The 25,074-nt window shown below is 43.9% G+C and overlaps 2 protein-coding genes across 4 annotated transcripts in view; one reads left to right on the top strand and one right to left on the bottom strand.

Annotated features, from left to right (window-relative positions):
* Nucleotides 1-358: 358 nt before the first annotated feature.
* INAFM2 (InaF motif containing 2) lies at nt 359-2,170 on the top strand. The gene has a single exon (XM_067558164.1). The coding sequence runs from the start codon at nt 757-759 to the stop codon at nt 1,180-1,182; it is 426 nt and encodes a 141-aa protein (XP_067414265.1). The 5' UTR covers nt 359-756; the 3' UTR covers nt 1,183-2,170.
* A 7,057-nt stretch (nt 2,171-9,227) lies between these two features.
* The window catches only part of CCDC9B (coiled-coil domain containing 9B), a 106,245-nt gene continuing 90,398 nt past the window's right edge, over nt 9,228-25,074 (bottom strand). The window contains exons 11-13 of one of the 3 annotated variants that reach the window (XM_067558000.1): nt 23,119-23,176; nt 21,981-22,789; nt 9,228-12,080 (exon numbers count right to left, since the gene is read on the bottom strand). In XM_067558000.1, the coding sequence (XP_067414101.1) occupies nt 21,983-22,789; nt 23,119-23,176 (865 nt within the window). In that variant the 3' untranslated portion in view covers nt 9,228-12,080; nt 21,981-21,982. Of the gene's footprint in view, nt 12,081-18,642; nt 18,879-21,980; nt 22,790-23,118; nt 23,177-25,074 lie in introns of those variants that run through there. The other 2 variants (XM_067558001.1, XM_067557999.1) reach the window with 2 other exon arrangements.

Here is a 25,074-nt window from a genome sequence, read left to right as displayed (position 1 = left end):
AAGGTGTAAATCCGGCCCTGCGTGCATTCACGCTCTCTGCGCCAGACTGTTTAGCTGACACCAGCTGATGAGCCCGGCACGTGCTGCCTGCAAGTTGATTTAAATCCGTTCAAACACCAGCCCCCGCGCAGACGCGGAGCACACACGGCCACGTGGGTGGGTATGGGCTGGGGCCAGCAGGCGCCGCCAGGGGTGTGCGAGGCCCGCCGCAGCAGCTGAGCTTGGCACGTGGTGCTTCTGACAGGTCAGTGCCCATTGGTGGGATTCGGGGACGGGACGGGCGGGGCCGAGCCAGCGGCCTGCCCTACTCGGCGCCTTGCAAAGGGCCGGGCCCGCAAGCGGCTGAGACGAAGGGGGGACGAGTGTTGCCCTTTTAAGGACACACTGCGCCTCTCTGTTGCCCCTTTAAGAGCCTCCCTCTGCCCAGTTGCGCCCCCCCCCTCCCCGCGCGCAGTCAGTCGGTGCTGCGAAGCGGCCAGCGGTGCTGCCGCGAGAGACACAGACGGAGCGCGCGCCGGGCCCCGGGACAGCGCTAGCCGCGGGGACCTTGGCCGTGGCGGCGCCTCCTGCTCCGGCGGTCGCTTGGGTCGCAGCCGGCGAGCCCCACATCCCGGGCGGCGGCGGCAGCAGCACGCGCGGGGCCGGCAGCCCCTCCCCCGCGGCGGGGCCCCCGGCATGTCCTGAGCGGGGCCGGCTCGGCGCGGAGCCCCCACCACGGAGGGGGCGGTGGAGCAGCGGGCCAAGGGCCGGGCCCCCATGAAGGAGAAGGAGCCGCCGGCGGCGGAGCGGGGCAAGCCCGCCACCTACACCGGGGACAAGAAGGCGCGGATGGCGGCCAAGACCAACAAGAAGTGGGTGCGCCTGGCCACCGTGCTGGCCTACGTGCTCTCCGTCTCGCTGGCCGCCATCGTGCTCGCCGTCTACTACAGCCTCATCTGGCAGCCGGTGCGGGGCGGCGTCGCGCGCCCGCCGCCGGGGCCCAGCACCCCAGCCGCCGCCGCCGCCGCCCGGACCACGCCGGGGCCCCCCACGGAGCCGCCTGCGCGGCCGGACTCCGGTCCGGGGGCGGCCGGGACTGAGCGCGCGACCATCTCGCCAGCGCCACCGCCACCGCCGGGGAGCCACGAGCCAAGCGCAGCCTCCGACCCCACCGTGCTGCACCGGGTGCATCCGAGCCACTGATCGGGGAGCAGCGGGGGCCGAGCCCGGGACGCGGCGCAGCGCAGCGCAGGAGACCCCACCAGCGTGGATCCCCACCCAGCCGGAGGCCAGGCGGCGCCTTCTGCCAGCTCCCGGTCTCCACAGACCCTGACTCGGCTTCGTTCGCCTGCGTCCTGGGGGCTCGGGGGACCATCGCCCCTCCCGCCGGGATCTGCTCCTTGAGGACACGCAGCCAGCAGCTGTTTGCTGTTTGCCGGCCGTCGGGCTGCGCTGGACTCGGGCAGGGCGAATTGTAATTATTAGTTTTAATATGGTGTAAACGGTACTGGGAAGCCGCAGAGAGTGGAGCTCAGGTATGTCAGCCTAGCTGAAATGGACCCCGAGGCATTTCGTTTGTATCCATATGTATGTACTTGTAGATATATACACTCAGACGATAACTCCATAGAGGTGAGATGTGTATATATATATATATATATGCTATGTAAACACAATGAGCACACGCTGACTGGTTTTAAAGGGCTATAGCAGGAAGCTAACTTTGAAAGTTGCAGTGATCCTGGTGACTAAGGGTGCCTAAAGCCATACAGACCCTATCAGAAGAGTGCATGCGATCCCCAGCTTTATTAGGTTTTGCTTAGTAAAGACAAGTCCATGTGTTCGATTTCTCGATTGGGAAAGGGAAAGAATACAGCGTATTATCTTTTATTTGCTGTACTCACCAAGAGTGATTCCAGAGAGCTGTCGTCTTCTGAGTAGCACTTTCAGATCTATGGTTTTGGGTCTCCTTGTATGCTTCAGTAGAGCCTTGCTTAGATTAGGGAACAAGGTGCTTTTTTTCAGTCGAGCTAGGATACTTCGATTGAAAACCCCATTTAACATAAATGTAGTCACAAGTGAAGATGTCTAAATCTACTTTTGACCTGGTAAAAACAATGAAGTATTCAGCAGTGTCCGCATTTGTGTTAAATGGGGTTTTCAATCGAAGTATACTAGCTTGTTTTTTTTTTTTTTTTTTTTTTAAGGCAAATTTTTCCTTAATTTAAGCATGGTTTATGGAACTTGAATCCTAAAGGCAAACTTGAGTGGTAGGCATGGGAAGAGAACACTTATACCAATAGACTCTTAGCTAGTATTTTCAGTCTTTCTTTCAAGAGAATTCTGTGGCTTAATTTTTCCCTATCACCAGGGTCAGCTTTTTCCTTTGACTCTTTGTTGATACTCTGTTCTTCTCTTTATGCCACTCTGTTACCTGTGTCCACATTTTTCACCACTTAAAGGATCAAGTGAGAATTTAGAGACTGTGTTCCATGGTTTGGAAAAATAGCTTTGTTTACTAATGAACAAATTTATTTAAAAACATGTGAAAGGTAAATTGACTTGTTTACTATATTAAAGTATTTTTTGCATATGAAAGTCTCTCTGGTATGGCATTTTGTTTTTGGGGGGGATTGGGAGGAACATAAATGATAACCATATATATGTGCCACTTTGGGTGAAATCTCCACCGTTTTGGGTGCTTAACTTTCTGTATACAGTGACAAGGGATGAGTTTCCATTTGAGAACCTGGTGGACACTAAGGGTTGGTCTACACTTAAAGCTTACAGTGGCATAACTGTATCGGTACAGCTGTGCTGCTGTAAAAGTGCTTGTGTGGCTGCGTTATGTCCACAGGAGAGAGCTCGCCTGCCAACATAATGAAAGCACCTAAATGAGTGGCAGTTGCTATGTCAGTGGGAGCGCATCCTTCCACCAACAAAGTGCTGTCCACGCTTTTGCTTATGCAAGTAAAACTTATGTTGCTTGAGGGAGTGTTTTTTCACACCCCTGAGCAACAAAAGTTTTGCCTCCGGAAGTGGTAGTGTAGACAAGGCCTAAGCGGTGCTACATCGGGCAGCTGAAATGGTGTGCTGTATCAGTAGAAGCCCCAGGGCCTGTTCTCTTGCCTGTTTGAAACTAGCCATGCTTACAGGCCAGCAATTGCAGTTCAGCTTCATCTCATGACCAAGGTAGCATGAAATAGCAGAACTTTCAAAGTTGATTGATGTAATCTGGTGACTAAGTAACCTGTGATGGACAAAGCATCTTGAGCCAACTTTCTTTAGACCTTTCTTGGCGTGTTAGTAACTCTGTTGGGCCATTTAAAAAACTATAAAATGCCTAGGTTGAGCAAATACCAAAAAGAACTTAACCTTAATGATTCCTAGTCTATTAACAAGTTGTAAGTTTAAATCTGCTCATGAGCAATCCAAAAACATACAAGCGATTGTATGACATTTTTGTAGTGTTCTGAACTGTTAACTTGTCACCTTGCAAACAAAAGAACATGGCAAAACCATTTAAATGTCAAATGTTGGGTCACTAAGCCCTTGTGAAGCCACTGGAGCTCAAACTTGAGCAGCTAAGTTTAAAGATATAAACATTCTCTGATCTTGTCTATACAAGTCAGTCTTGTTCGCTATATCTGTATTCAGAAGTCCCATATATATATATTTTTTTTTTAAATGTTAAACTGAACAAAAATACATCGAGATTTCTGCCTAAACTTGTATGCTGTGGACTGGCTTTTAATCTTATCAAACTTTTTTTGGAACCTGAGAGAAGATAAGGCATAGAGCAAAGGTACTTAATTAACATAGTAAAGGAGATTGACTTTCCTTGTGATCCATGCAGGGCTGTTGAAAATGGGTCTGAAAGGGCATTGTGTGAACTTACCTCTGTGGACTGGGATGAGGTGGGAAAGCTGGTGAATGGTACTTGACAGAAATGGGGGAATTTAATAGTTTTTTGAGGGGAGGAGGTGAGGCACAGAGGCTAAACTTGCCTATAGTTGATGTGTATCTGAACCCTGTAATCTGCAGAGCTATGCTATCACAATATCCCTGACCTGTGAATGGACAATTAAACTAATAAAGAAGAGTTATTTCTAGTTTTGTATGGGGTGGCAGAGACCCTGGCAGTAGCTCTTTTCACCCACACCCAAGAGAAACCATTGTAATGTGCGGCTTTTATTTCAGTTTGCATTGACTCCACAGTTTGGCTATTTTTATTTTCTTGACCCCTCAGCCCATAACTGGACGTCCATTTTCAGCAAGCAACCCCAGATGTGTACGGTCCAAATCCTGGTGAGGGAGATGTTTGTAATTCTTCCTAGTTATAGTTCTCACTAAACAGAGGTGGCCTGTGTTAGAAATTACTGCTCTCTGTGGGGTGGGAGAATAAAGATGATTTGAAATGCTGCCTGTGTGTTAGTTTGAGCTGGGATTTGTCTTCAGTACTCTCAGGGGATGGGGATGGAAGAGAAGAAACAGACTCATTCCTTGGTGCCAGTAGAGTTTAGACTGTTCCTTAGATTTGGCACTAAAAGCGGGCCAATTGGGAAAGGCTGGTGTTAGGGAATTGGTTTTTAATTTAAAACTCCAGAGGCAAAAAACAAGGACTAGATGGACATCTATGTGGAGCAGAACTTCAGTATAAGGATTGTCTGGGTGCTGCTCTGATCTGAAATTGGAATGGCGGTCTCAAGTGAAACAAGGAATATATTTTGCAGATACATACACTTATTATTTTCCTGTTTAAAAACAATTGCTCTCTGAAGATTAATAGAGCACTGTTCACTAAAGCAAATGGAAGGGGAATTTGAATTAAATGGGCTACATGGCCACTTTCCAACCTATCCTGTTACTGTGGAGAGAGGCCCTCTACACAGTATTGACAACTTAAAGCTCTTCATCTGTTCAGAGACATTTAAGTGAAAGTGTTTAGAGTATAATACAGTAATAATTTGATACCTTGATCCCCATCTGCTCTAGGAAACTGACCCATTGTTGACAATTCAGCTCCTGAACTGGTGCTGAATATGGTTGAGTTGCTATAGTAATAAATAGGGCGGCAAAACCATCTTCAGCATCCTTGCAAGAAGTGTGACTGCGATTTGTTTTTGTGTAAAGAGGGTTTTTTTCTTGGTGTTTTTTGTTCCATTGCTGTTCTGCTTGCTGATGGAATAAGACTGAGGTGAAGCAGAGACATTTATTTCTGAAGCTGTTACAAATGGTTATTGGAGCATTCCATTAACTGTAGTGCTACGCTACCAAATGTACAAAAAGAAAATGTGGCGTTTAAAGCTTCCAGAGCAGCTGCTTTGATTCATCCTTGTCATAGAGGATTTCCAAGAGACTGGTCATGATTGCCAGGGCAGGTTTAGTAGCTTTAATGTATTCATTTGGCTCTTTAAAAAGCCATATAGATGTTTGAAAAAACTTCTCAATCTGATACCTGGATTCCTTACTCCTGTCTGAAGTTATCTGATGGTACCCAGGGCGCAATGGTTCCTTCCTTTGGGACATTGCAATTAAGCAGGAATGAGCAAGTTCATAAGCTTTTCTGTGCTCTTACAGCTTTTGATCTCAGAGTTTAAGAAATAAGGTATTTTTCTGACTAGGTACGCTTTAAGAATACTTAAAATAACTGAAATGACTTGTCTTAATTGGTTTCTATATGCAAGCCAGCACTTTCATCCAAAATGTTATGGATTTCTTAGAAAATGGGCTGACTGCACAAGGTTTTATAGCTGAATTGATAATGGGTCATGAATCTCTGGATTTACAGCCATGCTGTGCTGTCTTTGGGCTAAAGCTGAGTCATCTCTGTCTAGAGCCATGCATTTTAATTCCTTAACTACATAGCATGTGCACTAGCTTGTTCAATTTGACAGATTTAAAAAAAAAATCCATGCTATATTGACAAATGATAATCTTCACAGCACTGCCTCTGGCCCATTATAATGCATTTCAACCTTTCTCTTCCCAGCCACTACAGGGGGGTGATGGAAATCACTTGTGCAAATTAGACATAACCATGCTGGTTAAAGGAATGCTCTCAGAAGAGATTTGGCCTCAGACTTGTTTACATCATAGGGGAAAAATATTACATATCCTAAATTCCTGAGAAATAGCTCCTTGAAAATTTTTTAGCAATTCCAGTGGGATCTGTTTCTTTAAGCAGACATTTCTGTGCATGATTTCCAACCCAGACATTGAAGTGGTATTACAGCAGAGCAAGAGCTCTGCCCTGAAGGTTAAGGCCAGCTTTCTGTTTAAATTCTAGTGCATGCAAACCTGAGAGTGAAAGTAAGCATCTTATCTTCATTGCCCAAACTGAATGTCAGAGTAAACATTTCACTCATTCTGCAAGTTAAATCTTAAAATGCTTTGTTTTAATAATCAAATGTGGCATTGCTAACAAGAATCTTTCCAAACAGCTCTTTACCTTGCAATTTCCCTTTTCAAAATGTTGTTATAAGAATGGGACTGGTGCATCTGCTCCTGACCAATCCTGTTGTGACTCTTAATTTACTGAGTAAACACAAGTGTTGGTTACTGACACAACCTGGTAGCAATAATCACATTATATGGAGCATAACATGGCTGTTAAAAACAGCTCAGGAGAGGAAACTAAACAGTTTTGTTTTTATAAAAAAAAAAAAAAAAAAAAAAAAAAAAATTACAGCGTATTAACATATTGGCTTGATTTTTGTCACAAACTAGGAGATATTTAGATTATCCCAGTGAATTGTAGTCTTGCACGAGTTGAGAACAAGATGACTGCAGTGTTGAGGGTCATGTCCAATGTGCAGAAGAAGGTATGTAGAGCTGAGGTTGAAGGAAGTAGAGCATGAGGCTGATTATAATGAGGTTGGAAGATGAAATTTTGAGGGATTTAGGAAGCCTAACTCCTCCTATAGTGATTCTTGCTGAAGGACAAAGACTTGCATGGGACCATTCAAGATTGAAGTCCATTTCGTGCACTACCATGGCTACAGCATAGCCATCTGACTCTGCTGCTGTTAGTTACTGGCTCTGCAGTACTTCGCAGCTATAGAGATTCAAGCTTTACTTTAGTCTTCCTCTTGTTTTAAGAGTCTAACTGCCAACTTTGTTTTGATCAAAGAATGTTTTATTGTATGGAACAGAGAACAGATCTTTTTTATACCAAGTCTAGCTTGGTGCTGACAGATGCATTTATAATGGTGACTGCTGAGAGAGAATAAACTAATACAAAGTTGCCTCTAACTTGCTCTTCCAGACCATAGTAACACTTTCTTTTTAGTGACAACATCAGGCCACATTGCTTTAGCCCTTAATTCTGAATGTAGTATGTTTTGTTGACTAACCTTTGATCCTTTTCTACTGCATGAGAGAATTCTGAAAGAGCTGTTACTACCCTCATGGTTCTCTTCCAGGGAAAGAAATGGATACACTGAGATAATCAGCATGGTCACTTGGTGAAATTCAGAGGCGCGTATGTGCCTCAACAGCAGAGGTGGAGGGTGTCCCACATCAGAATATCCCATAACCAGGTGGCTAGAGCACTCACCTGAGGTGGCAGACCCTGGTTCAAATCTCTTCTCCCCCTCAAGGGGTTGGGGGACTTGAATTGGGTGTCTTCTGCATCCCTGGTGAGTTCCCTCACCACTGGGCTAAAAGTTACGGGTTGTGGTGGCTGCTGCTCCTCGCCTATAGGGGACAGATTCAGTGAGTGAGGTCAGGGCGTGTTTAGTGGATTGGATCCTGCAGGTGAGTTAAGCATCTACTGTAATTGGGAGCAGTGGAGTACGTGTGGTGATGGTGGTGGTGGGGTCTGAATCCCAATGGGGCCTGATTCTGGGATTTAGGTGCCTCAAGTGTCAAGCACCTAAGTCCTCTTGTGAATCTAACCCCATGTGCTTGTCACAGTAACCTACTGAAATGGCTGTAGAAATCCTTATTTGAAGTCAATAATGGGTTTGTGTGCAGTAACATCATGACGAGAGATATCTCCACAGGTGACTTGTTTAACTCCATCACTGTTATGCAGTGTCTGTTAAGGAACATTATTGGCAGCTTTTTTAAACAGTACAGTATTTCCATACTCAGTGCTAGCTCTGTGCCTGTAATTAGCTGTACATCGCTTCCCACAGAGTACAACTAATAAAACACTGTGAGCTCTTACATTTTGTACTTTAAATATAAAAATGTTTTTCATCGAAGGGCATTCTAGGTTCAGGATTATCAACCAATTGCAGCTGATTTGTCCAGGGCAGAGAACTGGTGTAGAAAATCAGTAATGCATCTTTACTGTGAAATACTTTCCATTTTAAATAATACTCAGCATATGTGTGTGGTATTGTATCCCTCTGAAATAGGTATTCACTTCATTACAGATGGGGTTCCGAGCATTCTCATTTCCTTCCCCTGTGCTAACTGACCTAAAGGGGTTTAGTGTGACTGCATGAGCTGTGGGTGAACGGGTGTCTTTTTCTCCAGGGGCTATTTCACCATCGCCACCCCTAGTTTTGTCAGCAGATTTCTGAAGCAAGACCTCAGTCTATTGAAGCCTGTGAAATCATTTTCAGCTCTAGTTTTAACTGCATTGGTTCAGCTGGTGCTAAATCTTACAAACTGTGGAAGTAACTATCCAGGAACAAGCTGTTCTCCTTGTAGCAAGACTGTACTCCAGCTGAGAGTTCCTGCTGCTTTCCCTCTAACTGGAAGTACCAAAGTACAATGTGAAAGAATGATAGAGCTGTCAGCCAGTGTTGAGAGGAAACACAAATACTTCCCTAAGCAGATGACTTTGAGTGACTGACTGTCCTCCAGAGGCTTCCATTATATTTGTTGCTTTTATTGCAAACAGACATGAATGGGCTTTGTCATCAGCGTGGAATGGATCCAGCCTTGGTTTACTAAGTGGGTATTAGACTGTGATCACTACCAACTTCCCATTGGCCAGTTTAACCAAATTAGAGCTCAAAGGAGTGGGCGGCTTGTATATTTCCTTAAAGTAATATGTAAGTTTTGCTTTTAAATAGAGCCTTGACCTAACAGGCAAGGTATGAGATAGAACTCTTAAGTGATTCACAATGAAGTTGATGAGTCTTCTTAAATGGGATGGTCTTAACATTCCCCCTGAGAGTAGGTTTGGTCTGGGAAGACTAATGACTGAGACGTTAGCTAGCCGTGTGCCAAATGTATGTCCTTAATAAACTTGCTTAAGGACTTCATTGTTGTAAAGGCCCGTTCTGTTTCTGGACAGCCAGGGGGAGGACAAGAACTAAAATTCTTATCCAGATCTGCTGATGCTCTTGGTAAAGATGCCACAGGGTACTATTCCCTTTCAGGGACCTTTCCAGCCCCCAACAAGAGGAAAAAAATGTTAACAATGTGGACCTCTTAGTCTTTTCCTCCTTCCAACATTTATTTAACAAAATATAATCCCTCCACTTCAATTTTTTTAGATTCACTTCAATCTTCTACCATATAAGCCTTATATGGAAGTAATAAAGTATACATGGGGTTCCCCCAAGAATTGGAATGAACTGTTTTCAAACAGAATGAACAGCCTGTCCTTAATTAAGGAAACTTAACATTAATAGCAGGGACCAGCTGTAAAGTTCCTTCCATGAAGTCCATTACTATTTTCCTTCTTAAGCACTACTCACTAGATGATAAACTATTGGAGCTTGGTAGGAAGAGGTAGAATTAATCACTGGTTTTTCCTGATGTTGACTTTAGCCTAGCAAAAGGGGGGATGTGTACCCCACTAGAAACTGACCTCAGCTGTTAAGCCATAGAACTGCAGTCAAAGGCCTGTGGCTGCAAACCCTTTTGCACACTATCCCAGCAGTGGTGCCTTAAGTCTGACTTGGAGGAACAACAATTAAGAATGACGGAATATTTTGACTGTGGACCCTCAGGCAATTGGACTGAGATTACCATCTCCTTTTTACATAGGCTATCAAACCATAATACTAAATGCTGGTAATGACTTTCAAATTCCAATCTGGTTAGCATGGAGATCAGGGTGCTAGATATAAATGAGTTTGTAATCTATTACGGGTGCCCTGATCCAGCTGCTTCCCTGGCCCAGTATGGTATGGGATATGGAAATTCAGCCTTTAATGAGCTAGAAGGACTGCCAGGAATTGAAGCAGTTTTATAAACCTGCTTCATCTGTAATTTTAGCTCTTGATAGTGGGAACATAGTTTCTAATAAAACATGATCATAGCATGCTATCTTCTGCTCTGTCTCTTGCTAACAGCTTCAGGGTGGGCCAGTGAACTATCACAAATTTGGCACATATAAGAGATTGCCTAACTCTGTCCTCTTGAGTGAAAGCCAGCAGGGGCATTGGCTCTGAATTACTGGGAAAACCAGAACATCTCTCTGCAAATATTAGTTTATTAAAACCATATTCCAGTGCACTCATTCCAACCTTATCAGTAAAGCAGTCTGCCATTTTCATTAGCAACACTTCTTGCAGTGAAGCCAAATAAATCTGCATGCCCATGTGCACACATCCCCACACAGATTCACAGCTCACTTCTAGGGAGAGGATGAAACAGCTTCAAGTCTCAGGGCCAGGTTTGAAAATGAGGACAGTCCCCTTTCTCTTACAGCAATCAGCCTGAAAAGATAGTGTTATTCCTCAAGCCCTCTTCCCATATTTTCTTTAATTGGATGACCTTTTTGGGCCAGGTCCTTGATGTAAATTAGCATGTTTCTATTTAAATTAATGAAGCTATTCTGATTTATAGTAGTAGAGAATGAATCAACTCTTCCTTATGAAAGGTGTCTTTTCTGAAACAAAAGAACCTACTGTGGCAGATTCCTAGGGAGTCACTACCTTCTGATGCAAGCAGAAGTCTTTGGAAAGTTAAGAGAGCAGAGGGCAAGGTTAGGAAAGTGAAAGGATCTCAGAGGAAGCCTGGACCTTCAACCCTAAATGGCCCAGAAGTCTTTCCACAAATGTCCTCACATGTTCCAGCAAGTTTTGGGTGGGCTGGGTAGAAATAGAGAATTACCACATTTGAACACTCCTCCTAACCCTGTCTGGTGCATGAGATTGTAGGAGCCATTAGCTCACTTGACCCAGTATGTGCCCATTGCTCATGGATTTTAAGAAGCAGACCTGGCACTTTGTCAGGATCCTTCAAGCCACACTCGTAGCCATTCAATCCAGCATCATGTTAAGGAAAAGCCCAGTCTCCACAGAGTTCATATGCTGTCTGCCACTTGTGCTTGCTAAATCCAAAAGGAGGCAATGGGGACCTCCTTAATGACAGAGTGGCACCAATGACATTCTGAGCCTTTCAAAATTATTCATGAGCCACTTTGTAACTCCTTAACACTCTATCTGCTCAATGCCCCATTGTCTACAAGACGACAGTATATCCTTGCTTCCCTGCAGACTCTTCAGCCACTTTGAGGCTCTAGTATAATCTGCCTTGCCCAACACCCTCTAACTTTTCAACCACCTACAAAATTACACTTTAACACCCCTCCCCCCCCCCATAAAACCCATCTCCTCTGTCACCCTTCCTTATAAAGAGACAGCTACCCTATCCCTAATACCTTCTAATTTGTCCATTGTCCATTAACTGCAAAGCTACAAGATAAGCGCTCCCCATAACCCTTCAACACTTCTATCATGCTTTCCTGGAGGGTGCAATATTCTGTCAGCCCTTAAGCAGGAGGGGGGAGCTGAAAACCAAACCTCAATTTTAAATAGAATTAGTTATTAAATAAAATAAAGTGCATACAGTATATAAGTCATGGCTTGCCACACACTCACAATGTAAGAAAAACAAATTAAACACAACATAAAAGTGACAGTGTTTTTTCTTCTCTCCCCTCTGGCGGCTTGGTTTGTAGGTTTCTCTGTCGTCTGGCATAGAGACAGGTACTGAGAGGTGATGCCACAATTGTAAACAGTCAGTTTCATGGAGGTGAATGGCTACTGACCAGTGAGATCTAGTTTGTGGTGAATGTTGAAAGGTGACAGCCTGGTGCCCAAAGTTGATTTCATACAAGCTCTTAGGAGTAAGGAGAAGATTGTGCTTATCTTCCTTTCTCATAAACCACCCCTTAGCACTGTGTTCTGGAAAATCAAAACAAAAAATGCTAGAATTATCAGCCTGCAGGGAACTGCTGAGCAGCAAATTAAAATGTCTACTGAGTTCTAACTTGATCTTCCTGCACAGATAGGAATGTCCACAGGATTCCAGAATAATTAGGCTGGGCAGGATTTGAGTTTATTGGTAAATGTCAGTAAATGTCAATTTTCACCCTACACCCACACAAACAAATGAAAAAATATTTCCATTGATGATAATGGAAATTTACAAATAGGCAAAGTATGAAAAATGCTGTTTGAGAATTTATTAGAGTTTGATTTAAGGATATTTACTTTGTGTATTTTGACATTTGATGTTGACAATTTGTGTTTTAATGGTTATAAAGTTTTAGCTTTTTGAATCTGTGTGTACAATCATTAAACAGTTGTCTGGCCCCTGCATAATTTCCAACAACTGTGAAAATTTAAATAGATAAAAATAGAAAAGATGCTTAAAAATAAACATCAGTATTTTGTGTCAAAATGATACGTACAGAAATATCTAATTCTGCCAAGCCTAAGCATAATCTACCCAGACGCTTAGTTCTAGAGCTAATGGGAGCAGCAGACAGGGCTCAGATACCATGGGGATAAGTGTGGTGTAAATGTCTAGATAAAACATAGAGACTGAATCCTCCTCTCTTCCAGATAAGAATATTCTACTCTTTTTGTCTTGAACAGCAAGAGCTGCTAATCTTCAATGCAGGGACTATGTCTTTGTATGTATTTATACAGCACCTCGTACAATGGGGATTGGAGCCTCTGGGCACTACTATAATATAAATAGTAAATAATAATAAATTTGATCCCAGGGGTTCACGTGGCTTGGTGTTGACGCAACGAGTGTATGTGAACAGGGGTATATCAGCTGGATAGAGAATGGCATTTCCCATGTGCTGAACCCTTTGCCCTGTAGCAGCTTCCAGACCTAGATACATTGATTTTAAAAAGGAAAAACAGTTTTCCTTTCCTTTGCTGGCTGCTCCGGTGCACATCAGAGTTACTGAATTAGCATTTTCAGGCATCTGTGTTTAAATCCATGGATCTGCATTCTGCTGACACAGATTTCAACAAGAAAGAGTGGGGGTGACAGAACGAGGGATATAAAAGGAAACAGGCAACCATGAAGTACCATGAAAGAAGGACAAAAAAAGGAAAGGCACTGAGAAGCATTTAAGAACATAGTCACAGACATTTGATAAGAGGCTACACATCAGTGATCTGTAATACTTTAGATACTGAAATAAACAGTTACTAAATTTAACAGGAATTTTCAAAACAGTTCTTGGAAACAGCTGACTCTGTTTCTGTAGCTACAGTCAATGAGTCAGGTTGGTGTCTCTTTTTCTAGCTCACAGTGAAAATGCTACTTTAAATGATACAGCAGTGTGCTTCCCAGCAGGGGGCCAAGCATATAGGTGGAGAACTTGAAGCCTATCAGAAAGGTTGGAAATCAGAGATTTTCAGAGTTGTGTTTGAGATACTGTAAGTTCTAGCTCTCTCTTTCTTTCTTTTTTACAATGTTTAGCAATGTAACAGATGGTTGTATCCAATTAGCCAATTAAAAAAAGACAAACAGAAACCATCCATTTGGAAAGCCCTTGATTTTCAGTGCTTTCAAATAGGATCTGAATTCTCTCTTCCATCAGCCTTTCAAAATGGCTATGTTCCTAATTACTTCTTTTTTTTTTTTTTAACTAAAACTCTGACTTTTTTAAAGTTATTTATTCCTCTTTGTAATTTGACAGTGATTAGGGTGAAGTGAAGCAGTGATTAGAATCACTCAGTTTCTCCTTTGTAAAGTGCTTTGAGATCTAGAGATAAAAAGTGCTATATAAGAGTTAGGTATTATAGTACAATGCATCTTACCTTGCTTGCATAACCCAGCACCTGGCTGGTAGATGAAGCAGATTCTGTATTGGCACAACATAATCCTGACTGGGACTCTCTTTGGCATGAGCAGAGGCTCAGGAAGGAGACGTGGCTGTGAGCTGTCTCTTTTTTCTAGGAACTCAAGTGTCAGAGATGCCAAATTTGACAAATTTGTGTGTATCAGCCTCATGTGAGTCTTGGTATCGGATTATATTTGGATTAATGGCAGCGTATAGCTCCGGTGCGCCTGAGAATTTCCAACCCAATTGAGTTTCGTTTGGTGTTAAGAGTCACAGAGGCTTTTGGTGGAGGGCAACTTTGACAGCCATGCCGATAAGAGATGTGCTCAGGACCTCATGGTTGACTATGATAAAAATTCTAAAGCTATCACAGGTAGTTTCTGGCTAAGCACACAAGGGTAGCTGACTGCTTTTGGGCTAGGTCTGAAAATAGATGGTGTATGGTGATATCACCCTCGTCACCATTAGCTCATTGCCTCCTTTGGGCTGAGATCAGGGCTTATCGTTTCTTTGATCAGGTGGAGGACTTATTTTATTGATCCAACCTCAGCGATAGTTGGACCCATAAGGTTCCTGAATCCCTAGGTGAAAATTCTGTTCTGGCAGTGAACCACTCAGCTGATGGGTCTTATGAAACATTAAACAGTAAAACTCAGAAGTAATGTCTAAGAATTGTAAGGTCGACACCCTTACTCTCAGATTTCCTTAGACATACTTTTACCCACTTCAACAACAGGTAAAGGAGTCTAAGTTAGTGTAACTTATGAACCAGGGAGTCAGAAGAATGTGTACGTTAATGTATGATAGTGGCTTTTTATACCTTCTGGCTCCTTGGCATCTAAATCACACTTAGACACCATCATACATCTGTAAGTAGATCTAAGGACGTCTAAGATGAGGTAAGGCAGTCCAGTTTACATATCCTTATGCATTGCCTCTGAATGTAACCCTCTGACTTTCTTTGTCTGTCACTATTAATGTAGTAGCTACTAGATGTTTCTTCTCTATACTTTGCCTTCATAAGTCATCATGATATGCTAAAGAAACAATAGGGGCAGATTTTCAAAAGTGCCTAAGATATGTAGGAGCACAAGTCCCACTGAAAGACCAGTGCTCCTAAATCTCTTAGGCACTTTTGAAAACCTTCCCTTAAGTGGCTCGTCCAGCTCTGTATTTGATTGCTGCATGTCCTAATTCTGCTGGAGTACTAAATTCTTCCACTCTGCTGTGCAGGACACTCGGATATGTTTCTGGGATTTGTAGTACCCCATAATGCATTGCATGTTAGTGCAGGTGAATTCAAGATTTAGGTGGTATTATCAGGGCGCAGCCTGAAGTCAGCATTAAAGAAGGCAGGGAGGAGAGCCTCATGCAGGTTGTCTGGAACATGGGTAGTTGGTGAGGGCTACAAAGCCCAGGAGAGGTCTGAAATGGGCATTACTCAAGCCAGTTATATATGCCCCCAACTTATCACATCTCTGAGTGATGATGACAGTTGGTCTCCTTTAGTTCCTACGGGTCCGGAGAAGACTGAAGCCTTCTCCCTGATACTAATTCTCTGAATTAGAAGAAGTGTCAGTTTCTGCATACATTGCTTGATCCTGTAACCTTTAGCGCTGGTTTGCATCAGAAAAGTGACCTCCTTTTCAATTCTGCAGTATACAGGGCTTTGGCTGCACAGCTCCTGTTTATGCCAGTGAGAGCTGCGAGGTCAGATCCTTGTTGCTGCTTTGTAAACTCACCCCCAGCTGCATTTACTCTAAGATGCTGCCATTAATGTTCTCAAGAGAATTGAAGGAAAGTTCCATAGGGGTTTTTTGCATCATTTATTTCTCCAGGACTTTTCAGGGGATTCCAGGCCTTCACTTTGGGGAAATATTTATTTCTTGTTCCTTAAAGCAAGGAACTGAAAGCCCCTTTGGGCACTCTGCACAGCCTCTCCAACTGGGCCAGAGGTATGGTTTGAAGGTGGGTGGTTTTTTTGTACTGTGCACAGCAAGTAAACAGACATTAACAGTGGGAGTTGTGTGATCCACATGGCTAGCTTTGTGTTTGAAGATGTGTGCCTCATGGAGCTGGTGTTCTGTGGGGATGTACGGATAGCTTATGCTATGAGGACTTACTTGTATGTGGGTGTTAAAGCTAACACCACTCCAACAAAGGGCAGGTTAAGGGACAGATGGAAGCCCCATCCAGAGTATGTAGTGTCACTCACACTGCTATGGTCTAAGGGATGGTGGGTGGAACGGGGCATCCATTCAATGGCACAGAGTTCTTGGAAAAGAAGTTTATCCTTCAGGGAATCCTCCTTGGAGCTTTAGATCATGTATGATATCATTTATGCCGACTCTGCACTCTTCCTTTGGCCTAAGCTCCATGTCACAGCCACCATCCTTCTGCTCAATGGGGCTGGTTGTTGGGGGGGTTCTTTCAGAGATAATCAATGTCATTCCCTTATCAGTGGAAGGGGTCACTGAGAGCTGACAGGACTAGTACTGGACAGGAACCAGATTTTCCATTTTGCTGGAAATTCCGCGTGTTCAAAATTTTTTCCATTAAAAAATGGAACAAAGACAGAACATTTCAAAATTTCCTGTGAAATGAAATTCTGACGAAGAATTCATTTGGGGCCAACTGGAAGGTTTCATTTCAATACAATCAAAATACTATGTTCTGATTCTGACTTTTTAAAAACTTTGTATCGGATTATGTTAAAGAACATTGAAATGCAAAGCAGAAAATCAAAATGTTCCAGTCTGAAAAGGTTGAACCGTTCCATTTTGACCTTATTGGAATGCTGCATTCCAGTTTTTTTCCTAAATGAAATTATGCAAAAATGTTTTACTTTTGATGAATCAGCTTTTTCTGACGGAAAAGATATTCCATCGAAAAATTTCTGACCAGCTCTAGGCAGGACCTACCTCCTCCACTTCTGAGCACAATACCTCTGCAATGTTCCCAGTCAGAGGGTGAGAGATTGGGGTTAACAAAAAGAATTTCAGCCTCCGGTATAGCAGTTTAGAGAATTATGGCATTACACCCTATGCAGATTGCCCTCTTCAATGCAGATCATACCGCATGCTGTCTTCCCTGTGACACTGGTTACTTCCCACTTCACTACTGCTCTCCTCCTCCTCTATATGCTGGGATTTCCCCCCACTCATATCCCTTTGGTATCCTGTGTATTGTGGCACTCAAAACTTCTGATGCAGTTTTTCTATTAGCACATTCCTTTTCCATTATTGCCTTATGCTTGAAATCCAGACCTCCTCAGCACAATATTCAAACCCATGTGTGAAACTGGGTGCATTATCAAATAAACCTTCTGACTAAACTCCCTAGTGCCAGCACCTGCGATTTCTGGTGCTAAACACTGATGCAGAACATAGCAGAAGCTTCTTGCTGGGTCACCTTGGGGTCACCGAGACTGTTCAGTGTCTTTCCAAGGAGGCAGTCCCTTGTATAACTGCAGCCCATTTAGCCCATTATAGGAATAAAATCTTTTGTGTTAAAAAGTACTCACTCTGTTGCTGTTGTTATACCATAGGGTGAAAAACACCCCATCTCCCTGCGTGTGATGGGGTGTCCGCCCCACATTGGCATGTAAGGGGTTAATAGAGGCCTAGGGAGGCTGTGTGGGGAAATGGCCAGTAGGAGAGAGGCTGTGAGGAACAGACAATCCAGGCCCAGCATGCCCCTAAAAGAAAAGCCACAGGGCAGAGCAGGGTCAGTAGCTGCCTGGAGCTCAAAGAGATAAGATTGTACTAGCAAGAGGAAGGACTGCCAGTACCTTAGACAGAGCAGTGCCTGAAGGCCCTGAGGTGACGGCAAAGCAGGTGCTGGGGGGCCCAAGGGAAGCATAGCAGTTGTAAGGGAAGTTAAGGAGATGCAGCACGTGGCTGCCATTGACAGGATCCCTGGGCTGGGACCTGGAGTAGTGGGCGGGCCTGGGTTCTACCCATTTGTCACTGGGGAAGTGGCTGGACAGTTGGATTACGGTACTAAACCCCAGAAGGGGGAAGCACAGATAGTGACATGGCTGGAGGGTGAAATCCTGGTCCCCTGTGGTAGGTTTGCTATAGACTTCAGTGGAGCCAGGATTTCATCTGTTGCCTTTTGAAAGTGTCCTTGTTCTCTCCACTATCCAAGCTCTTCATTCCTAGTATTGGACATTCCCTGTACTCTGCAGTTGAGGAGGTGGAACTAGACCTGTCAGACACCAAGCAAGGGGTTTAATTCCCCATCAGGAAAACCAGCCCAGTTCTTCCTGCCTCTTGCAGCAGCACACAGTGTCCACACCTGCTACTCCCTCCTCTACAGAGCACAGGAAAAGCCTATTTAAAAACCACATGCTGGCTGTCCACAGAACTGGTGAGATCTATCCGATCAGAATTCAAGCATGTAGGAAGTCAGCTTGTTCTGTATCATTCAGCAGTAAAAGGCACAGAGAACATAAGAACGGCCATACTGGGTCAGACCAATGGTCCATCTAGCCCAGTATCCTGTCTTCCGACAGTGGTCAATGCCAGGTGCATCTAAAGCATCGACTGGAACTTGGTTGAAATATTGTGTTTAAAGAAACAAAAGAGATGAAAGATTAAACTCCTAGGCAACAGGACAAACAAACGCATCAAACTAAGGCTTTATTGATTTCTCAGGCTGAGAAATTTTCTGGATCCTATAAGGAAATGTGCAATGTCCCACTCACACATTAGCCAGTGACTAGATGAACGGACCTTGGTGGAGTCAGCCTGTGGGAGGAGAAAACTGCATGCTATGACACCTCAACAAGCCATTACACAAATTGGCCTTCCAAAACATAAATAGTTATGTAAGGTGAACCCTTTGTGGTCTCACTGATGTTCAAGTCCCACTAGTAGAAATGGCAAGCCTGGGAGAGAAAGAGAGAGACTGCAATTTGACACCTGATTTCTCTTCTTTGTGTATCCAAGCTCACCCTTCCAATCTGGCAATTAATTAGATTTATGAAGTCAATTCAATGACAAATGGTTTCTATATGTGACAGGTGGCTCTGATTCAGAGGAAGCAGGTTTAGTATTCTTGATTAAAAACATACCTCTGATTTGTACAATGGCAATATATTTTCTATCACACTCTTTATCAGCCATATGTTTTGCTTGCTTTTCTGACTACATTGAGGAAAGATTTTTATAGCGCTATGTGCAATGACCCTTGGGCCTTTTTCCTGAGTGGTTACAGTTAGGCTGGAACCTAGCAATGTGTAGAAGTACTTCAAATTTGCTTTACCTTGAATTTGTCAACACTGAATGTCCCCTGCAATTGTGCTTCCCAGTCTCCTATCTTTATTATGCCCCTCAGAAATTACTTAGTCTTCCTAATTCTTGAATAACCGAAATAACTTTGTCATATACAAATATTGCCACATCACTACATTTGTCCTTTTCCAAATCATAAACATATTATGTACATGGAACAATATTTCTTATGTCCCAGTTCAGCAAAGCATGTAAGTATGTGGTTAAATATTTGCTTAAGTCCCAATGACTTCTCATTGACTTCAATGAGACTTAAGGATGTACTTAACTTTAAGCATGTGCTTAAGTACTTTGCTGAATAGGGAAGGCATCAAGAATGTATTTAAGTGCCTTTCTGAATCTACTGCTAATAATTTGCCTTGAAGAAAATAGATACTTTCCCCCCAGTGTCTATTCCATGACTATATTTTCTCTCACATCATGATAACTTAGTTTCCTTAATAACCTCTTGTCTGGGACTTTGAAAGATTTCTGAAAGTCTAAACTACATCAGCTGGTTCTCCTTAATCCACTATATTGTTATCATGCTTAGAGAATCCTAGCAGATTAGAGAGGCACAATTCTGTTTTACAGAAGCCATGCTAATTTGTCTTTCTCTCATGTCATGTACATCTAGGTGTTTTCTAAGTCTATTTTAAATTATTGTTTCGACCAATTTGCCTTTCAGATGGATTAATGGATTCCAAGGCCAGAAGGGACCATTGTGATCATCTAGTCTGACCTCATGTATAACAGACTGCAGAACTAAAATAATTTTGAACTAGAGCATATATTTTAACAAAAAAAAATCCAATCTTGACATAAAAATTGCCAAGGATGGAGAATCCACCATGATCCTTGGTAAATTCTTCCATAGAAGAATTACCCTCACTGTAAAAAACAAAAAAAACAAAAAAAAACCCAACCTTATTTCCAATCTGAATTTATCTAGCTTCAACTTCCAGCCATTGGATCTTGTTATACCTCTGTCTGCTAGACCATTATCAAATATTTGCTCCCCATGTAGGTACTCATAGACTGACCAATTCACCCCTTAACCTTCTCTTTATTAAGCTAACTAGATTGAGCTCCTTGAATCTATGACTATGAGGCATGTTTTCCAATCCTTGGATCATTCTCGGGGCCCTTCTCTCGGCTCTCTCCAATTTATTGGCATCCTTCTTGAATCGTGGACACAAGAACTGGAATTAATAATTAAATGACAATTACTGTGTAATTCCCAGGATCATCTGCCCAGTGCCTTATTTAAAAATAGCCATAGTGCTTGCTACCCTCCAGTCCTTTGGTATAGTATTTGATTTTAATGAGAGAGTTTTTTTAGCAGCTCAGACGCTTCGTTCTTAAGTTCCTTCAAGACTCTTTGGAAGAGTACCATCTGGCTCTTTTGACTTGCTGCTGCCTTGGGACCTGATCCAAAGCCTTTTGGAGTCAGAGGCTAGACTCTGGGATGGGATCGATAAAGGTACTTAGATGCCTACAGCCTGTTTTTAGGCACTACTGCGATCTGCAAAACTCCTGCTCGGGTGCCACCTAACCCTGTAGGCACCTACTCGCTCAGTGCCTCATTTTTGCAGTAAAAGTTCCCTAGGCATCTATGTTGCTGCCTCTGAGCACATGCGCCATGAGCACTGCTGCCTCAATCTAGACGCCTAGGGGCCTAGCTCCCTCCTAAGTCTCAGAGCAGGGGAAAGATAGGCATTCAGCTGCATAAATCACATATGGCGCCCAGCCCAGAAGGCCTGCTCTCAGAGGCTGCCCGACTCCACACAAAACACCAGGGGGAGGGGGAAGGGGAAGAAGACCTCCCTTCTAACCTTTAGGCGAATGGCTAGGGTACTCACTCGGGATATCAGAGGACCCCCCTCCCCAGTTCAAGTCTCGCCTCTGCCTGCTGAGTAGAAGGGATTTGATCAGGGATTGGCCACCTCTTGGATGAGTGCTCTAACCACTAAGCGGTCCAGACATTCTAACTTTCTCTGCCCCAATAATCAAGTCTTTGAATAATTAAATACTAATTGGGCCAGAGAGAGAGTTAGACGGACTGTATAGCCTCGTGGTTAGAGCACTCATTCCAGAGGTGGCTGATCCCTGTTTGAATCTCTTCTCATGAGGGAGAGGGAGGTCTTGAAGTGGGGGTATCCCACATCCCAGGTGAACATCTTAACCTTGAATCAAACTATGGCTCATGAAAGGGGCCTATAATACGAATAAAGATGTCCTTGGAATGTCACTCAATGAGCCACTAATTATTCTAGCTGTGATCACTGCACAGTCAGAAGGAAAAGTCCGTGCAACAGGTTGCCACTTCTTCCTGGAATTTCAGAGGCTATCTGTTCCCTGAAACAAGTGTCCAGTTTCAAAGTTGTTGAGTACTACAGGTCACCAGTAGAGAACAGCTGTGTGGAAGCCTTCTAAGATTTCTCTCTTTACTGTATCCCAGGGGGCAGATAATTGTGGTGTGTAGATATAGATTTTTCACAGTTGATTCATATAATTTGGAACCATGGGGATGGGACAAGATGGGTGCAGTTACTGTCTGCTCACAGTTAAAATTCATGAGCACATTTGGACAACTAGTAAATTGTCCTGCTGACCCAAAGAAAGCTGAGCTGTGGACCTGTCTCACGTCTGCACTCAATTAAGTGCACCTGGCATGATTAAAATACCTCAGAGTGGGCTATGAACCATGCACTCACCTTCAATCTCTTGGAATCCAGTGCATTCTCCTCGAGTTCTGACTTTCCCCATTGTTCTTGTAATTGCACTTCTCAGGTTGGTCTCCTTTCCTGCTCTGTGCTTTTGCCCCATCCTGCTGAGACACCCCAATCTCGTCTGAGACATCTTTCCTTGGGGATGCGGGATCCCCTCTATGTTTAAGGTATGTGGGTATCTCACCTCCTTTCATTGTGACTTTTTGCTCCTCAGGACCAGTGTTCTGGGTCACCTCCTCCACTCTACTCAGTGACAGCCCTTTGGCTCCATCACATCTACCACATGCTGCCTCTTCCAGCTTTCCGCTGAGGCTTTCTGAAGAGTCCTCACTGGCCTCTCTTTCTGACAGGGCATTTTCCCCTAAGCCATTTCCCAGGGGTGTGGATGTGCTCTCCTTACTGCCAGGGCCAGCAGCTTGCATGATGTTTGTAGTGATTTGGGAAGTGCTGCTGTTCATACAGCTGCCCTGCTCAGAGAGATTGAAAGCAGTGCTAGGCTTCCCAATGTTAGCTTCCAGATTTTCTTCCTGATTTAGCTTGGATTCTGGCTCTGAGTCACCCACAGTGGACACAGCCCCTTCCCTGCTGAGGCACTTCCCTGCCTTCTGTTTCTCCCTCTTATTGTCTTGTGCAGTCAGAACCTTCCCACCTCTCTGCCCTTGTGATGAGAAGAAACCATGATCTGGGGCCCTTTGCTGCTCCATGTTCTCTTCCTGATCTGTAGTGCAATTCTGTTCCATCACCTCCCTGCCAGCTGGAACTTTGCTCTTCAGCTTGTCAGCACTAGCGGATCTCTGGAACAAGAAAAGAGATTAACAACCATTTAGTTCAGTTTATTAAAATATCAGTATTCAATTATATCTTACATCTCTTCTGAAGACATAAGTGTTTCCCAAAGCCGAGTAAGTATTATCCTGATTTTCAGAGGGGGAAACTGAACCATAGAAAAGTTTTAAGAACTTGCCCTAGGTTAAAAGGCGGGTCTGTTACTGAGTCAGATATACATCCCAGGTCTTCTGTCTCACAATTCTGTGCTCTAACCAATAGATCCCAACTTACCTGAGACTGCAAGTTTTTATTCAGGACTAACTGCAAGAATGGAGCAAATTTTCTTTAAACTCACCTGGTTATCAGGGTCATCCTTTAGAAAGGGCATGTCCTCACCTTCTTTTGCATCCCATCTGTCAAAATAAAATGCAGAACTTGGGTTGTGAGCTCTTCAGATGATACCGTACTCCTTCCATCCTGAGGCATAGACTCTGTAGGGATTCCTGTCTCTCAGTGGTCAAAGGGATGAGATGCTGGGTAATGCAAAATACTCCTGAGTCAAGGAATAAGACACACAGACTGGAAGCTGAACAAACTTAGCTCTCCAATATAGCAAGGCAGAGCAATAGCTACTCATCCAGTGAATTCATTTATTAAATTAAATGCCAAAAGTACAACTTTATTGTGCTTCCTGGTTACCTTTGCTGAGGCAGTACAGGAGGTGTTTTCAGCACCTTTCTAGGAGGCTGAGATGCAGACTTCCTTCTGTTTCATGGATCAGCTCTAGATTCATAGCACAGGCACAGGAAAAAACTGACTCACAAGACTATGCTTCCAAGGAAACTGTAGAGGTGGGCCTACTAACTATGGGACTTATTTGGTCTTTTGTCTTGCTAATTCCTGATCCCAGGTAAAACACGTGATACATGACCAGGCAGCTCTTCAATATAGTGCTCGCACACTAAAAAGATTGGTTTTGTTTTTTTGTTTTTTAATTGCCAGAGAAAGAGGACATTCCTCCCCTTCTTTCTTTCATAGACTTCCCCCTGCTCCCCCCACACACGCTTACTGTCTGTCTGTCTTCCCCCTCCCAAACACTGCTTGCTGTATTCGTGCTTTGGCAGGCTTAGATACAGATCCAAGAACCTTTAGGTCTTAGATCAGTGTTTCTTAACTTGGGGGTTTAGAGGGGTCGCAAGTGCAGAGCTGGTATTGGGGGTGGCAAGAAAGGCAATTGCCTGGAGCCACAGGGGCGCCATGAAACTAAGTTACATGCCTCAGCCCCGTGGGGGTGGGACTCAGGCTTCAGGGGTACAGTAGTTTGGAAAGGTTAAGAACCACTGTCTTAGATTTTATTGTGCTGCTAATATTCCTGCCCACCACCCAGCCAATCTCTCCTTCTTGATAAGACTGTAGATACTCCATCAGGTGTGATCCCAGTCCTCCCAGGAGGCACTGCATCATCCTATGACACCTGCTCTGTAATGGAAGTAAAGTTTCCTTACCCCCAATGTGCTGCTACTCTTTCAGCAGCAAAGGTTCAAATCTCTAATCTGGATTGGTGTGATGGGGCATACAGGCCGCACTTTGGCAAGGAGAGGGTCTTTAGACCAAATTTACCCCACCATGCTACATGTACAGCAGATGTCAGGAGTGGAGCTTGGAGATAGCCAGGAGGGAGAATAGAGCTCTGCTTCTCCCTCAGTCAGGGAAACCTGGTTTCAGCCAGGAGTTGGAGACAGCTTGCTACCTGGACAAGCCTCCTGGGGGGGTGGGATGACCTGGCCCAGGAAGACAAGCCCTGAGTAGGCAGGTGGGGTCTTGCTTGAAGATGCATTGGATGACCTTGTTTTGAGTTTGTAGCATTCCTTTATTTTTGGACTTTAATACCTCAGAAGGGCTGGAACTCGTGTGTCTTAAAGAGCAAAAGCACCATTACATTGGATTTGTGAGAGGAGGCAACCGAGACCCCATGACAGAGTGAGTAGTGCCAAGTAGGGCCACAAGAGGGCACCATGGAGACACATGATGAAGCTCAGATCTCTGCTCCAGGCTACTAGACCATCCCCTTGAATACAACTATTTAATAGGAAAGGAAAATGTGACTGATCCTCTGGCAAGGATGCAGACAGGTTATGGTACAGATCCCTGTGGGAAAGCATCTCGATAAAACAGATGCTGGTGAATGATGCGATTGTGAAATATTGATTGGGGGCTGGGGAACCATCCATCTTCTGAACTCACTAGCCCTTGTAGCAATTTCTCTTCTAAATATGCTCAAATTCATCTGACCTGCTCCAGTACTTACTTG

Source organism: Emydura macquarii, unplaced genomic scaffold (genome assembly GCF_026122565.2).
Source record: "Emydura macquarii macquarii isolate MOO-44397 ecotype Brisbane River unplaced genomic scaffold, CSIRO-AGI_Emac_v2 contig_1876, whole genome shotgun sequence".
Taxonomy (NCBI): Eukaryota; Metazoa; Chordata; order Testudines; family Chelidae; genus Emydura; species Emydura macquarii.
The sequence above is the reverse complement of the archived record's forward strand: the minus strand, read 5'-3'. Positions and strand labels throughout refer to the sequence as shown.